The 17,606-nt window shown below is 44.4% G+C and overlaps 1 protein-coding gene across 1 annotated transcript in view; it reads right to left on the bottom strand.

The window, feature by feature from the left end:
- Positions 1-3,997: 3,997 nt before the first annotated feature.
- The window catches only part of LOC111957249 (proprotein convertase subtilisin/kexin type 6-like), a 28,006-nt gene continuing 14,397 nt past the window's right edge, over positions 3,998-17,606 (bottom strand). Inside the window, 4 exon segments of the mRNA XM_024134781.2 lie at positions 3,998-4,330; positions 6,177-6,349; positions 14,609-14,678; positions 14,680-14,698. Coding sequence (XP_023990549.2) covers positions 4,004-4,330; positions 6,177-6,349; positions 14,609-14,678; positions 14,680-14,698 — 589 coding nt within the window. The 3' untranslated portion in view covers positions 3,998-4,003.

Genomic DNA, 17,606 nt, shown 5'->3' with positions numbered 1-17,606 from the left:
AACGGCGAGTTGTACTCGGTCTGCTACCCGAGCCCACATACAGGAGTTGTACTGGTCTCTCCCGAGCGCCCCATACGGGAGTTGTACTGGTCTACCATTCCCCGCTCAGTCCCATAACGGAGTTGTAACTGGTATGCTCCGGAGCCATTACGGGAGTTGTATCCACTGGTCTCTGCCGAGCCATACGGGAGGTTGTACTGGTCTCTGCCGAGCCCATACGGGAGTTTGTACTGGTCTCTGCCGAAGCCCATACGGGAGTTGTACTGGTCTCTCCCGAGCCCATACGGGAGTTGTACAGTAGGTCTCTCGAGCGGCCACAATGTTACGGGGAGATATCTATGGTTCTCTATCCCGAGCCATACTGGGATTGTACTGGTCTCTTACCCGGAGCCCATAATCTGATGGGCGGACGTGTAGACTGGTCCTTCCACTCCCGAGCCCAATACGGGAGTTTGTAATGCCGTCTCTCCAGACTGAGCCATACGATGTACTGTTTCCAGCCCATCGGCGAGTATGTACTGGGTACGTCCCTCTCCGCAGCATACTGGAGTTACTTCTCAGTCTTCCATTTGCCCATCGAGTATTCCTCGAGCCCAACGGCGAGTTGCTACTGGTCTCCCCGAGCCCATACGGACGTGTAAGGTTCTCCGCACCCTACGGGCTTGTACTGGTCTCTGCCGACCCATCACGGGAGTTGTGTCAGGTCTCCTACGAGCCCAGAGTGTACCTGCGTCTCGAGCCTACGGGAGTTGTACTGTCTTTCCGCATAATCTCTCTCTCCGAGGCCATACGGGAGTTGTAACTGGCTCTCCCGAGCCCATACGGCGGGGAGTGTAACTGGTGCTCATCCGAGCCTCCACACGGGCAGTATGTACTCTGGTCTCTCTCCTGCTATGGCCCTAGAGTTGTACTGGTCTCTCGCGAGCCCATAGCGAGTTGTACTGGATACTTCTGCCGGCAGCCCATACGGGAGTTGTACTGTCTCTGCCGAGCCATACGGGCAGTTTGTACTGGTCTCTCCCGAGCCCATACGGGAGTTGTACATGGTCTCTCCCGAGCCCAATACGGGAGTTGTACTGGTCCTCTGCCGAGCCCATACGGGAGTTGTAACTGGTCCTCTCCGAGCCCATACGGGAGTTGTTGTACTGGTCTCTGCGAGCCCATACGGAGTTGTACTGGGTCTCTCCAGCATACAGCGAGTATGCTCGCGACCATTACGGGAGTTGTACTGGTCTCTGCCGAGGCCCATACGGTGGAGTTGTCACTGTCCCTCTGCCGGAGCCCATACGGGAGTTTGTTAACTGGTCTCATGCCACTGAGCTGGGCCGAAGCGATTCAAGCGAGGAAGTTGTTACTGGTTCTCTGCCCGAGCCAACCATACGTTAGCCGGGGAGTTGTACAGAGTATGAGATCGAAGCACAAGGAGGTCGTAATAATCTCGGAGTTGTTTTGTTGGGTTATGGGTTTTAGGGTGCTGTCAATTGAGGAAGAATTGTATGATTTGTTAAATACCCTCTTGAGGACCCATACCATCTCTCAATCTGACAACGCCTGAATATTTTCTGATCTCGAGGCATAAGCCGACGTAGTCAGAGTCGGGCCTGGTTAGTACTTGGATGGGAGACAGCCTGGGAATACCTGGTGCTGTAAACTAAAATAAATACAAATAAAAACTCTAGCCTATGCCTCCACCAATCCACTACTTTCAGATTTGTGGAATGTAGTGAACACCCCCCTGACATTTAATTTAACTAGCATCCATCAATATAGCATCTCTAAACACAGACCTATCTATATTTTGTCCAAGTTTCCACCCACAAAATACTCACTATCTGTTTTATCTCTACCTGTAAGCCAGCAAAACATTTGAATTTTATGAAAATTCAATGAACTACTTCCAGTGCCTTCAGAAAGTATTCAACCCCTTGACTAATTCCACATGTTGTTGTGTTACAGCCTGAATTCAACATGTATTTCATTAAAAAAATACCTGACCCATCTAAAACAATACCCCATAATGACAAAGTGAAAACACGTTTTTAGAAATTTTGGGCCTGGTTAGTACTTGGATGGGAGACGGCGTGGGAATACCAGGTGCCGTAAGCAAAAAATATATATTTATATCTAATAATTGTTTTGCAAATGTATTGAAAATGAAATACAGAAATATCTCATTTACATACAGTCAAAAGTTTGGTCACAACTACTCATTCAAAGGTTTTTCGTGATTTTTACTATTTTCTACATTGTAGAATAGTGAAGACATCAAAACTATGAAATAACACATATGGAATCATGTAGTAACCGAAAAAGTGTTAAACAAATCAAAATATATTTTATATATGAGATTCTTTAAAGTAGCCACCCTTTGTCTTGATGACAGCTTTGCACACTCTTGGTATTCTCTCAACCAGCTTCATGAGGTAGTCACCTGGAATGAATTTCAATTAACAAGTGTGCCTTGTTAAAAGTGAATTTGTRGAATTGCTTTCCTTCTTAATCTTGGTAAGCAACTCCAGTGTGTATTTGGCCTTGTGTTTTAGGTTATTGTCCTTAATTTGTCCCCAGTGTCTGTTGGAAAGCAGACTGAACAAGGTTTTCCTCTAGGATTTTGCCTGTGCTTAGCTCTATTCTGTTTATTTTTATCCTATAAAATCCTTAGTCGTTGGTGATGACAAGCATACCCATAAAATGATGCAGCCACCACCTTGCTTGAAAATATGAAGAGTGGTACTCAGTGACGTGTKCTGGATTTGCCCAAAACATAACACTTAGTATTCAGGACATAAAGTGAATTTCTTAGCCAATTTTTTGGCAGTTTTACTTTAGTACCTTATTCCAAACAGGATGTACAGGCTTCCTTCTTTTCACTCTGTCATTTAGGTTAGTATTGTGGAGTAACTACAATGTTGTTGATCGATCCTCAGTTTTCTCCTATCCCAGCCATTTAAACTCTGTGACTGTTTTAAAGTCACCATTGGCCTCATGGTGAAATCCCTGAGYGGTTTCCTTCCTCTCCGGCAACTGAGTTAGGAAGGACGCCTGTATCTTTGTAGTGACTGGGTGTATTGATATACCATCCAATGTGTAATTAATAACTTCACCATGCTCAAAGGGCTGTTCAATGTCTGCTTTTTTTAAACCCATCTACCAATAAGTACCCTTCTTTGTGAAGCATTAGAAAACTCCCTGGTCTTGATGGTTGAATCTGTTTGAAATTCACTTCTCAGCTGAGGGACCTTAGAGATAATTGTGATACTGAGATGAGGTAGTCATTCAAAAATCTTCTTAAACACTATTATTGCACAGAGACTGAGTCCATGCAACTTATGTGACTTGGTCAGCATACCTCTCCTCTCTCAAGCACAAGCCTGGCTAAATATTAGCCTTGTCCAGTAGCAACCTTTCCTCAWTAAAATGGATGGTGGATATTTGTTAAAAAGAGCAAAAGAAACAGCACATTTGARCTGTGTCCAAGTTGTTGACGCTGTCATAATTCCAGTAAGAGGAGGCCATCTCTGTGTAGTTGGGGGAAAACAGTGTGTAGTTGATGGATGTGGCATGTCTGTGCTTTGGCAACGCTACACCATTCCCTTATCCCAGAGGACATCAAAAACATGATATGGGGATGGTGTTGTGAGTGTGTGTGTGTGTGAGTGTGTGTGTGTTTATGAATGCCAGAATGAATGATAGCATGTTTCTGAAAGAGAGTGTGTGCATGTGTTTGAGTCTGGCCACTGAACTGTATCATAGCATTCTGAATGTTAATCTGCTTAGATGGAAATGTACATTTGACAGAATGAAGGATGCCATAATAATGTGTACTAGCGTTCCTTGGCTTTTATGGTTTGTAACCCTGCAACTAAACAGCTTTCCTTCCATGGAAAAGCAGGCAAAGGCACACTTGATTTAAACATCAACACTCACCTCAAAACTCAACTATTTTCCTTTTGTAAAACTTGCCACGAAGAGCAGACCTCCAAGTACTAGGGCTTGCACTCACTCACTCACTCACACACACACACGCACGCACGCACGCACGCACGCACGCACGCACGCACGCACGCACGCACGCACGCACGCACACACGCACGCACACACACACACACACACTTACTATCTTCCTGTCATAGAACTCCCCGCTGCTGTAGGTGGTGGCCAGTGTGGAGGAGCAGACCTCCAGGTACCAGGGCTTGTTGCCGTTCTCTGTGGTGCTGGAGATGGAGATGGTGTAGATGCTGTTGGTGTAGCCGTCACACGAACAGTGGTCACCCTGGCGACCGCCGTTCCCCGACGCCCAAACAAAGATGGATCCCAGACCCTTCCTGCCCTATTTGAGAGGGAGAGAGGGACAGATGTGAACAAAGATGGAGCCCAGACCCTTTAGGGCCCTGTTTGAGAGCGAGAGAGGGACAGATGTGAACAACTGAGCCAAACAGAGAAGATCCAAATCAAGCTGGGTTACTCATCCATCAAAGCTGTTGAGAAATACAACTTGAAAAGAAGATACCCGAGCCTGCACAGTTTGGTTCAGCACCATAGTGTGAAAAGGATATCAGTAGACATTGAAAGTTGATTTGAAAATCTCCATTGTAGATGGGCTTCGTACATCCCCCAAAGAACACTTTCTTCTCTTTGTTATGTAATGTGCTCTTAGCGCTCCACTGAATCAATGCAATCCATTTTTCAACAGAGTTGAGGCCCAGTTCAATACCACACACCAATAAGGACCATTTCACTTTGTACTTCTGGGGGCGCTARATAAGAAGTGGAATTACATTTCCTTATTCGTTTCATTTGAGTGACTCAGTTAAGTAGATTGATTTGCTCCAAAATACCTTTTGAAATCAAGTGCCTCATATTGAGATCCTGGTTCTGCCTAATCTAATTTGAGTGATGCAGTTCTGTACACTGATTTCAAAAGTTATTTTGGGCAAATCGTGTTCCTCAAAGGCTGATATTCATGATGTTTTCTGATCAAAAGTTCCTCTGGTCAGGAGTAGTGCACTACATGGGAAATAGGGTGTAATTTGAGTTGCTCAAGTCAAAAGTAGTACACTAGGAAGGGAATGGAGGGTGTCATTGAAACACTTATGTAAGAAAGTAGTGTGGACTACAATTGGGTTTCATTTGATCAACTGTTTGGTCAAAAGTAGTGCACTATATGGCCCAAGGGGGTCTCAGTAGTGTACTATATGGCCCAACGGGGGTCATCAGTAGTGTACTATATGGCCCAACGGGGGTCATCAGTAGTGTACTATTGGCCGCAAACGTCCAACGGGGGTCATCAGTAGTGCACTATATGGCCCAGGGAATGGGGTGTCATCGAAGTAGTGCGCTACATTGGGCAATACATAGGGTGTGATTAGCTATAAACTAGGTTTCCATCCAATTGTCAACAAATTTCATGCGAATATTCTAAAATCCACATAAACAAAATATGCGCATTTTCCCACCAGTGGTGTATTTCCGCAAAAAAATAATTGTTGCGTTATGAGTTAGTGTGCACAACATTTACTTTTTGCTTAAGTTTCAGGTATCCGATAAACATCTCAAGTTCAATGTGTTTCCATCACATTTTCAACTCTACAGAAAGTTTTATCACAAAAACTGTTGCGTTAAATAGCAAATGTGCCTMCTCTGGTCTTGGTGCTCTAGCCAACCGCTCACAGATACAGTGCAGGTAGGGAGTCTCCATGATGAGATTATTATGGATAAGAATATAAACATYTGTCAAACGGCAGTCGAGCACCTATCATGTCTCCAGAATAAGACCCTTGATATTTAGTGGAAAGAAGCATCAAGCTCATCRTTGTGCACTTTCACCACCCTGTGAACTTCATAACTTATTTCATCTGTAGCCWAATAAACGACATGGTTTCCCRAGTTGTAGTGGGATGACCACACACCATATCATCATGTGACTCCAAGTTTACTTCCATATGATGGTTATTATATATATGTTTGTGCATAAAGGCGTTTCCACCAGCATTTCTCGCAAAATGAATTTTACCTGCACAAAAAGATCCCACCATGTCAAACGAACAGATGATCTGTTGGCATTCATAAAATTGTACCGAAACTTCCTGTTTCCAGCACAGCAGTCTTTTTTAATACTATATGACTTTACTCACTTAAAACTGTGGATGGAAACGTGGTTATAGACCATAATTCACCTTTTTGATGCCCATCTCRAAGGCCTGTTTGGCCAGAGGCCCTGGTCCGTCCACAGTCTTTCCATCGTCGTCAGGCCCCCAGCTGGCACTGTAGATGTCTATGTAGTCAGGTCTGATACCGAGGGACTTAGCCTCTACTACATCTGTCACATCACCATCCAGCATACGAATACCTGCTCACAGGTACACAACCAATATCAATCAACCAATCAATCAATAAAGAAATAAAACAATGTATCACTCAACCAATCAAATGTAGTCACTTTTTTATCTTTGTCATAAAGGTTTTACAATAAAAAATATATTTGTGTCCAAAGGTGACTTGCCGTTTAAAAGAATGAGTCAGCGTATTTGTTTTGTTTGTGTGTGTTCAGCTTTAGTAACAGCTAGTCTACCTTGGGTCCCCTCAAAATCCACATGTTGGATAGTTGARAGCCAGGATATTTTCACATAGCTTTGATAACGATTAGTGATTACGGTCAGTGATTACACCAAGGAAGGAAGTAAGGAAGGAAAGAAAGAAGGAAAGAACCAACCAACTAACCAAAAAAACAATAAATTAACGAACTAAGAAACTAACGAACCAACAAACGATGGCGCTTTATAGAATTGAAACAGAGCCAAAGGGTTTGAGGGGCAGAATTAAGATCACACTCTGGTAAACATGGTTATAATCAGAAGCCTTTGCTGCCAGCTAGGCGACCGCTGAGTACTCAGAGAAAAGTGTGACCAATGTGAAACTATGCCGACACATTTATTCCCTTTACTGAAGCACAAAGACACAGTTTCACTCTTTTGTTTGGTTCAGCCCTCCTCTTCTGCTTTATCTTCCACTCTAAACACATATTTACTGTCAAACAACACAGCCGGCGAGAGGGTGTGTGAAAAAGACTCTGTGTGTGTGTGTGTGTGTGTGTGTGTGTGTGTGTGTGTGTGTGTGTGTGTGTGTGTGTGTGTGCGCGCACACATGCGTGAGTGTGTGTTTGGGTTACATGGATAGATCTCTACTCGCTGTACCCCGGCAAGACTCTCTCTCCCCCTTTCCCCTCCGTCCATCCCTCCATCTCTACTCCAACCCTCCATTGAGTTCACTCCTCCATCCACCCCTCTCCTCATTTCCAAATGAACAGTATGTTCCCAAAGGGGGGGGGGGGCAAGAGAGAGAGAGTGAAAAGTTCTGGAGGAAGTTCTGAGCGTCAAACAAATGATAAAGCAGGGGCTCACACATAAAGGCTGTTTGTTTGCATTAGCAAAACAATTTCCCTCAATTACAAGCTGGCAAATCTGTTCCAATASATTTTATTCTAGTTATTTAGAGGCGCRCAGGTGCCCAAGACATTCCCTTCTATTCCTGGCGACAGCTGTTAAGAACACCAATGTGCTAACAAGCAATTCAACTGGAATACAGTGACATAAATGTATCTAATATAAAGTACATGCGGCACACCGTAGGGAAAACACATGAACTTTTCGATGTGACGGATGTGAAGTGTTCCAAACACGTGAACTTCTCATGTGAGGATGTGAGTGTTCAAAACAAGTGATATTATATAGGTGACGGATGGTGAAGTGGTTTCCAAAACCAGTGAATTCTCATGTGACGGATGTGAAGTGTTCCAAAACCAGTGAACTTCTTATGTGACGGATGTGAGTGTTCCAAAAACCACGTGAACTTTCATGTGACCATGTTGTGTTCACAAGTGATTTCATTCGGGATGTGAAGTGTTTCAAACCCCAGTGAACTTCTCATGTGACCGGATGTGAAGTGTTCCAAAACCACGTGAACTTCTCCATGTGACCGGATTGTGAAGTGTTCCAAACAGTTTTCATGTGATCACGTGATCTATATGTGAAGTTGATGTGATAACATGGGTTGTTGCAAAAACACAGATTTCCCATGGGAATTTTCACGTGAAATATATAGTTTTTTTTTTCTGTGGGCAACTCTGTCCTAAAGACATATGGCAGTACTGACCAACAGTTCTTTGTGATATTTTGTGTGTGTGTGTGTGTGTGTGTGTGTGTGTGTGTGTGTGTGTGTGTGTGTGTGTGTGTGTGTGTGTGTGTGTGTGGTGTGTGGTGTGTGGTGTGGTGTGTGTGTGTGTGTGTGTGTGTGTGTGTGTGTGTGTGTGCGTGTGTTGTTTGTTTGTGTGTGTGTGTGTTGGTGGTTGGTTTTACAGTGCTTCACAAGTATTCATCCCCTTGGGGTTTTTCCTATTTTGTTGCATTCAACCTGTATTTTAATTAGATGTTTATTTGGATTTTATGTAGTCAACTGGTGAAGTGAAATGAAAAAAAATACTTGTTTAAAAAAGTTTAACAAATTACAAACGGAAAGTGGTGCGTGCATATGTATTCACGCCCTTTGCTATGAAGCCCCTAAATAAGATCTGGTTGCCACATTACTTTCAGAAGTCACATAATTAGTTAAATAAAGTCCACCTGTGTGCAATCTAAGTGTCACATGATCTGTCTCAGTATTAACCTGTTCAGAAAGGCCCAGAGTCTGCAACACAACGCAGCAAGCAGACCAATGAGACAAGGAGTTCCAACAGGTCAGGGACAAAGTTGTGGAAAAGTACAGATCAGGGTTGGGTTATAGAAAATATCTGAAACTTCCACGGAGCAAATTAAATCCATTATTAAAAATTGAAAGAATATGGACACAACAACCTGCCAAGAGCGGCCCACCAACTCACGGACCAGGCAAGGAGGGCATTAATCGAGAGGGAACAAGAGAAAAGATAGGCCTGAAGGAGCTGCAAAGCTCCAAGCAGAGACTGGAGTATCTGTCCATAGGGCCACTTTAAGCAGTACAAATCCACAGAGCTGGGGTTTACGGAAGAGTGGCCAGAAACCATGTTAAGAAAAAAAGACGCTAACACGTTTGGTATTCGCCAAAAGGCGTGTGGGAGACTCCCCAAACATATGGAAGAAGGTACTCTGGTCAGATGGACTAAATTGAGCTTTTTGGCATCAAGCAAAACGTTATGTCTGGCGCAACCAACACCTCTCATCACCCGAACACATTCCACAGTGAGCATGTGGTGGCAGCATCATGCTGTGGGATGTTTTTCATCAAACAGGGACTGGGAAACTGGTCAGAATTAAGAATGATGATGGGTAAATACAGGGAATTCTTGAGGGAACTGTTTAGTTTCGCAGCGATTGGAGACTGGGAAAGGAGGTTAACTTCCGCAGGGCATGCTAAGTATACTGCTAAAGCAACACTCGAGTAGTTTAAGGGGAAACATTTAAATGTCTTGGCCTAGTCAAAGCACAAACCTSAATCCAATTGAGAATATGGGGTATGACTTAAAGATTGCGGAACCCATCCAACTTGAAGGAGCTGGAGCAGTTTTGCCTTGAAGAATGCGCAAAAATCGCAGTGGCTAGATGTGCCAAGCTTATAGAGACATAYCCCAAGAGACTTGYAKCTGTAATTGCTGTAAAAGGTGGCTCTACAAAGTTTTGACTTTGGRRGGGKKRAWWRKTWWKSMMSSYYMARKTTTYYKKTTTTTTGTCTTATTTCTTGTTTGTTTCACMMWAAAAATATTTTGCATCTTCAAAGTGGTAGGCATGTTGTGTAAATCAAATTATACAAACCCCCCAAAAAATMTATTTTAATTCCAGGTTGTAAGGCAACAAAATAGGAAAAATGCCAAGGGGGGTGAATACTTTCACAAGCCACTGTCTATCCTTGTGGGGACCAAAAATCCACAAAAGTCCCCACAAGGATAGTAAAACAAGGARAATTCTCCCCGTGGGGACATTTCCCAAGTCCCCATGAGAACAAAGGCTATTTTAAGCTTAGGTTTTAGGTTTAGGGTTAGGTATACAATTAGGGTTAGGGTCAGAATTAGGGTAAAGGTAATGGGTTAGGGTTAGGGGTTAGGGAAAAAAGGATTTTGAATGGAAATACATTTTAGGTCCCCACAAAGATAGAAGAACATAATGTGTGTGTGCGCATGTTCGTGTGTGTGTGTGGTAAACTCAAACAGAGACCCTGTTCAGACAGCTAGGTTAAAAAGCAATAGCAATAAGCTATGAAGTCAACGGGTGGAATCCGCTTTGACAACATTTACTCTGGCCGTCCGCCAGCATTGCCGCCAGTTACACACACACACACACACACACACACACACACACACACACACACACACACACACACACACACACACACACACACACACACACACACACACACACACCACACAACACACACACACACACACACACACACACACACACACACAACACACACACACACACACACACACACAAACAGTGTTACTGTGGATAAATCTATAATTACTTTATTGAATCCATTACTATATTAGACACAGGCCTCCATCAAGGATTCCACAACTGTGTGTGTTGTGTGGTGTGTGTGTGTGTGTTGTGTGTGTGTGTGTGTGTGTGTGTGGGTGTGTGTGTGTGTGTGTGTGTGTGTGTGTGTGTGTGTGTGTGTGTGTGAGTGAAGTGAGTGAGTGAGTGAGTGAGTGAGTGAGTGAGTGAGTGAGTGAGTGAGTGAGTGAGTGAGTGAGTGAGTGAGTGAGTGAGGAGTGAGTGAGTGAGTGAGTGAGCGAGCAGCGACGTGAGTGTGCGTGCGTCACGGTTCGGTTTCTATGGTGCTTGAACAAAACTAAGAGGCTTCTGATCTGTCTCACAAGGATACAACCAGGAATTGCAGAAGTTTTTTAAAGCGAGGGATATGCATGCATTCCTCTGACGATGGTTGCCATGCCAGAGTTCTAGTTCTGTATTTGGCAGGAGAGGAAGATAAAGGAAAGTGTGCTGGATCTAGAAATTACTATTTGACAAGAGCATCTTTCTTACAGTTGTGGAGAGTTATTATTTTCTTGAATAGGCTTCTCGTCGCCCATATCTCACAATCATCGGATACACACACCTGTGTGTCAAGTGTCTTTCCCATTATAGAAATGGACATTTCTGTGTTAGCGAGGGAACAATAGGAGAGGGCATAACTAACCAATACAAACACCATAACAAAACCACGGCCCTCTTCACCACCCCAAACCCAAACCCCCCACAGACACACAAACAACCAACACACCTGATTCTACTAAATCAAAACAGCAACAATTGTTCAGCGATAGCCTAGCTCTCACAGCCACGGTAGTCATCTATTATGGTATCTGTATAAGTCACTTTTTATTTTGGAGCGACAGAGAGAAATATCATTGAAGTTGTGCCTTGGGAGGGTTGGTGATGAAGGGAACAAGGGGGGGTGTTATGGTGTTTGTATTGGTTTGTTATGCCCTCTCCTGTTGTTCCTTGGGGGGTGGGATACAGACCTGATGAGGGCTGCGTTCACAAGAGAAACCTCACCGTAGAGAGGATAGAGAGCGAGAGAGGAGAGAGACCGGCGAGCGAGTGCAGATGAGAGGACCGAGCCGAGCGGGAGAGTGAGAGAGAGAGAAAAGAGAGGGCGAACAAGAGCGAAGAGAGAGAAAGAAAAGAGAGGGAGAGAGAGAGAAGGAGAGAGAAGATAGAGAAAAGAGGCAAGAGAGAAGATAGAAGAGAGAACGAGAGATGGAAGAGTACAAATACACTGACTTTGAAGCAGATGAGGAGAATCAGAGAGGAGCGATTAAGAAAAGGGATAAGGCCCACAAGAGGGCAAACCAACAGTTCTACTGAGTAAGATGGATGAGTTGTTGGAGAAAATAAAATTAGTTTAGCCTAACTGTAAAAAGCTAAAAGGGTTTTAGCCATCACGATATTGCATGGCAGGCTAGCCCATGCATCAATAACTGGTTTGTGTAAATTATCTAATCTAGAGCCCATCTAAACCTAGAACCCTAGAAGCTAGAACCCAGTAACGTCTACTCATTCTTCACATTATCCAAGCATACCATTCACTGCACTACCAGTACTGTAAGCGGCTACTGGTACCATTCACTAAAGTACTTAAAGGCTACTGTACCATTCACTACACACTATAGAACTGTAATGTTACTGGTACCATTCACTTAACACTATAGAACTGTAAAGGCTACTGGACCATTAACTACACTATAGCACTGTAAAGGCTACTGGTACCCACTCACTACACTATAGAACTGTAAAGGCTACTGGTACCATTCACTACACTATAGAACGTGTAAAGGCTACTGGTACCATTTACTACACTATAGAACTGTAAAGGCTACTGGTACCATTTCACTACACTATAGAACTGTAAAGGCTACTGGTACCTTTCACTACAGTACTGTAAAGGCTACTGGTACCATTCACTACACTATAGCACTGTAAAGGCTACTGGTACCATTTACTACACTACAGTACTGAAAAGGCTACTGGTACCATTCACTACACTATAGTACTGTAAAGGCTACTGGTCCATCCAGACATCTGCAGACGAGAGAGAGAGGGAAAGGGTTATAAAGAGAAGACATAGAGAGAGAAATATGTTTAAAAAGAGAGAGGGATCAATGGGTGAGAGAAGAAAAGAGAGAGGGAGATAGGAGAGATGGATGAATGGAAAAAGAGAGAGGGAGAAAGACAAAGAGTGAGCGAGAAAGACACAAATGCCTGCGCTTTCAGCACAGCTGCAGAGAAGACAAAAAAAGTGGGAGGGGATGTGAGATCTGTCGTTTGATTAAAAACCCTCGACATTTGACATCACAGAAACCACGCCGGATTAATGCCTTGTGAACGCATGAATGTTCCACAGCTTAGCGCTGCAAGCTAGAGAAACACTCTTATTACACCTCTCACACGCACACACTTTTTACACAGAGCAGGACAAGTCAAGGTTAATTTTCTGGTGCACACATGCCAGAATAATTCTGTCTGAGAGGAGTGGGGAGGAGAGGAGCAGAAGAGATAGGAGAGGAGAGTAGGAGAGGAGAGGAGGGTAGAGAATAGGAGAGGATATGAGGTAGAGAAGAGGAGAGGAGGGGAGAGGAGAGGATAGGAGGGTAGAGAAGAGGATAGGATAGGAGGGAGAGAAGAGGAGAGGATAGGAGGGAGAGAAGAGAGGATAGGAAGGGTAGAGAAGAGGATAGGATAGGAGGGTAGAGAAGGGAGGATAGGAGGGAGAGAAGAGTGATAGGAGAGGATAGGGGTAGAGAAGAGGAGAGGAAGAGGGTAGAGAAGAGGATAGGATAGGAGGGTAGAGAAGAGGAGAGGATAGGAGGGTAAGAAGAGGAGAGATAGGAGGGAGAGAAAGGATAGGATAGGAGGTAGAGAGAGAGGGAAGGAGGGAGAGAAGAGGATAGGAGAGGAAGGAGGGTAGAGAAGAGGAGAGGATAGGAGGGGTAGAGAAGAGATAGGATAGGAGGTAGAGAAGAGGAGAGGATAGAGGGGAGAAGAAGAGGTAGGAGAGGATAGGAGGTAAGAGAAGGGGAGAGGATAGGAGGGTAGAGGAAGAGGATAGGAATAGGAGGGTAGAGAAGGATAGGATAGGATAGGAGGGTAGAGAAGAGGAGAGGATAGGAGGGTAGAGAAGAGGAGAGATAGGAGGGTAGAGAAGAGGATAGGATAGGAGGGTGAGAGAAGAGGAAGAGGATAGGAGGAGGAGAGGAGAGGATAGGAGGGTAGAGAGAGAGGAGAGAGGATAGAGAAGAGGATAGAGAAGAGAGAAGAGGATAGGAGGGTAGAGAAGAGGATAGGATAGGAGGGTAGAGAAGAGGATAGGAGTAGGAGGGGAGGAGGGGAGAAAAGAGGAGTGAAGGTTGGAGGGAGAAGAGATAGTAGGAGGTAGAGAAGGGAGAGGATAGAGGGAGAGAAGGGATAGGAGAGGAGAGGATAGGAGGTAGAGAAGAGGAGAGGATAGGAGGTAGGAGAAGGGAAGGATAGAAGGAAGAGAGGATAGGAGAGGAGAGGAGGGTAGAGAAGAGGAGAGGATAGGAGGGTAGAGAAGAGGAGAGGATAGGAAGGGAGAGAAGAGGAGAGGATATGAGGGAGAGAAGAGGATAGGATAGAAGCGAGAGAGAGAGGATAGGAGAGAAGAGGATAGGAGAGGATAGGATAGGGGAAAGGAGAGGGAGGATAGGAGAGATAGGCGGTAGAGAAGAGGAGAGGATAGGAGGGTAGAGAAGAGGAGAGGATAGGAAGGGAGAGAAGAAGAGAGGATAGGAGGGGAGAGAAGAGGATAGGATAGGAGGGGAGAGAAAGGGAGAGGATAGGAAGGGAGAGAGAGATAGATAGGATGGTAGAGAAGAGGAGAGGATAGGAGGGTAGAGAAGAGGAGAGGATAGGAAGGAGAGGAAGAGGAGAGGAATAGGAGGGGAGAGAAAAGAGGATAAGATAGGAGGGGAGAGAAGAGGAGAGGATAGAAGGAGAGAAGAGGATAGGAGGTAGAGAAGAGGAGAGGATAGGAGGGTAGAGAAGAGGAAAGAGGATAGGAAGGAGAGAAGAGGATAGGAGAGGAGAGGAGGGTAGAGAGAGAAAGGATACTCTACCTCCAATGCGTGCGTTGTATGCAATTCCCACAATGCAGTGGGAGTTATTAGCCACAGCTGCAACCTCACCGCGCACACCGCGTCCCATGTCTGGAGAGAAAAAGAGGAAGAGGGGAGCGAGAGGAGAGAAGGAGAGGAGAGAGGGAGAGGAGAGATGGAGCAAGAAAAGGAAACGTTTTTCATCAGTTGGCTAGTATTAACCCAGGAGAACTACATGATGGAATGCTGTCGTGCAGAAACTCATACCAATGTAAATGAATGTTATCTTATGTAGTGCTGGCACATGTACCTTATCTAAAATGGTCCAATCAAATAAATCATATTTATAAAGCAGTTGTCAACAAAGTGCTTTTACAGTAACCGTGGCCTAGACCCCAAATAACAATCAAAAGCAGAAGCACAGGGAAAAATTCCCTAGGAAAGAAACTTTACTACACTCTTAGAAAAAAAGGTGCTATCTAAAACCTAAAAGGGTTCTTTGGCTGTCCCCATAAGAGAACCCTTTGAAGAACACTTTTTGGTCCAGGTAGAGCCCTTTTGGATTTCATGTAAAACCCTTTCCACAGAGGGTTCTACATGGAACCCAAAAGGGTTCTCCAATGGGAACATCCACCCTTTTGGAACTCTGTTTTCTAATAGTGTACCAGGAACCAGGCTCAAGGGTCCGTCCTCTTCTAGGCTGTCCAGGGTAATATCGTCACTAAACATAAGGACTAGTAAAGGACTGAAAAGAGTTGAAGGTCCATACTAAGCATTTCATCTCCCACTCTTCATTTACATATCACACAAATAGAAGGGATCAGTCCACCTCTGGAATGAAGTAAAGGTATCCTCTCTTCACAGGCTCAGCAGGTGGTGGAGGAGTGAATATTCAACACCTGACACTTCTCATCATTCCCTTCTTCTCTCTCTCTCTCTCTCCTTCCCTACGCTCTTTATCACAGCATGTTAACACACCTGATAGGAGCCTACAGCCCCAAGGGACTGACGGCTACTGGATAATGACTGTTTCACCAGCGAGTGACATGAAAAAACATTACAAAAATAACCTCTTACTTCACCTCTTCACAAAAACAAATCAGACTCACCAAATAAATGTTTTAAAGAGAAATTATATGAGAAAATATTGAGATGAAAAAAAAGATGAGAGAGAAAAGATGAGATGAGAAAAATGTTGTGAAGTTTTAAGTAAGGAAGTGACAAAGACGTTATCGTACTGACTACAGAGATTCTACTGAAACTGTGAAGGGCTGAATTTCAGCCTTCAACTGAGATGTGGAATTAGTGAGAGCGTGATGGAGAGAAACAGATAAAGAGAGGAGAATTACAAGGAGTGTTGTTCCAGTCCTTCCTCCCGAGAAAGCGAAACTGAGGTGAGTACGTGGGACCAGTACGCTGTTCACCTCCCCTGCCGTGCAGCTGGTCGCCTTGTTTGAAAATTAATGTGTGGCCAAACATGGTGGAATACAAAACATGGTGTCACATCGCCTCCTGTTAGGCCACGCAAGTAATGAGTTTAAGAGGAGAGAGCGCCTGTGATACCAATGCACACACACCACACAAACACACACACACACGCACGCACACACTAATCTTCACCCCAGTCCAGGTGCATCCAGTGAACTCATCTCACCAAAGGCTGGGTGACAGAGAAACCACATGAATGGCTTTCTCTTTAATATTTCCCCCTCTCCCCCTGATCCCAATTACGTGTCCCTCTACAGCCAGGGGTGAATACACTACACAGAGAGAGAGAGATGAAGAGGGAGAGAGATGGAGGAGAAAATGAATAAAGACCTGTGGTTTGTTTGCTTGTCAACAAGACTCCAGATTTATTTGATTGCTTGGGTGAAGTTTGTGTTGTGACAGAAATGCCTTCAGTGCAGCAATAAGAAACACGATGATAGCAACTGAATACACAACAGGATATGATGAGTGACTAGTCTGGTCTGGTCTGTGAGTCAGTTCTAACCATAGATGAGACATTTGTGTAACTGATAAGCATAACTCTCAAATGAATACGTAAATAGAAAAAAGTATGTCAAAAAGCAAGTTCAAACTATTTCATAGCAAGTTTGCTCAAATCGTCACCAATGGACATGTTGGACATTCCAGTGGGACACGTATGATAAAAACAACAGGAGGTTCAATGACAAATAACAAGAGTGGGGCACTGCGCGTGGGGACACATTTCAAAGCCGTCACATTTTTCCTGTCACATTTCAAAGTTGTCTTTGTGTCCTCTTTATATTCATTTAGCCAGCCTGTAGACCTCAGACAGAGAGAAGAGAGAGAGAGAGAGAGAGAGAGAGAGAGAGAGAGAGAAGAGGAGAGAAGGAAGAGAGAGAGAGAGAGAGAGAGAGAGCGAGAGAGGGAGAGAGAGAGAGAGAGAGAGAGAGAGAGGAGAGAGAGAGAGAGAGAGAGAGAAGAGAGAGAGAGAGAGAGAGAGAGAGAGAGAGAGAGAGAGAGAGAGAGAGAGAGAGAGAGACCTACAAGGCAGCATATGAACACCCAGCCACATCCACCAGAGATGAAAGTCAAAGTGTTTCATTAAAGTACAATATTAATAATGATGTTACATTAAAACAGTGCATGAGTCATTTTAGGTTACATCAGAAGCCTGGTGTGGGAAGTGTGGCATGGACCCTCCTGTCACAGCCCAAGGATGATGGAGAGATGAGGATGGAGGAAAAGACGGATAAAGGTACATAGTAAAGGTACATTGGATAGATGGAAGGAAATATGTAGGAATGGAAGGATGGAGAAATGGAGGTACGTGGTGATAGGGAACGGTGAATAGAAAGGGCTGCAAGAATGGAGGGGTGACTGGAAAGAGCGAATGGAAGGATGGATTAAGGAGAGGGGAATAGGGAATAGAGGGATGGTGATAGAGGGACAGGGGAATAAATACATGAGAATAGAAGGATGGATGGATAATTGAGGGATAAAGTGATGACGTAGAAGGATGGAGAGATGGAGGGAATAAATGAAGGATAGA

This window comes from Salvelinus sp. IW2-2015, linkage group LG4p (genome assembly GCF_002910315.2).
Source record: "Salvelinus sp. IW2-2015 linkage group LG4p, ASM291031v2, whole genome shotgun sequence".
Taxonomy (NCBI): domain Eukaryota; kingdom Metazoa; phylum Chordata; class Actinopteri; order Salmoniformes; family Salmonidae; genus Salvelinus; species Salvelinus sp. IW2-2015.
The sequence above is the reverse complement of the archived record's forward strand: the minus strand, read 5'-3'. Positions and strand labels throughout refer to the sequence as shown.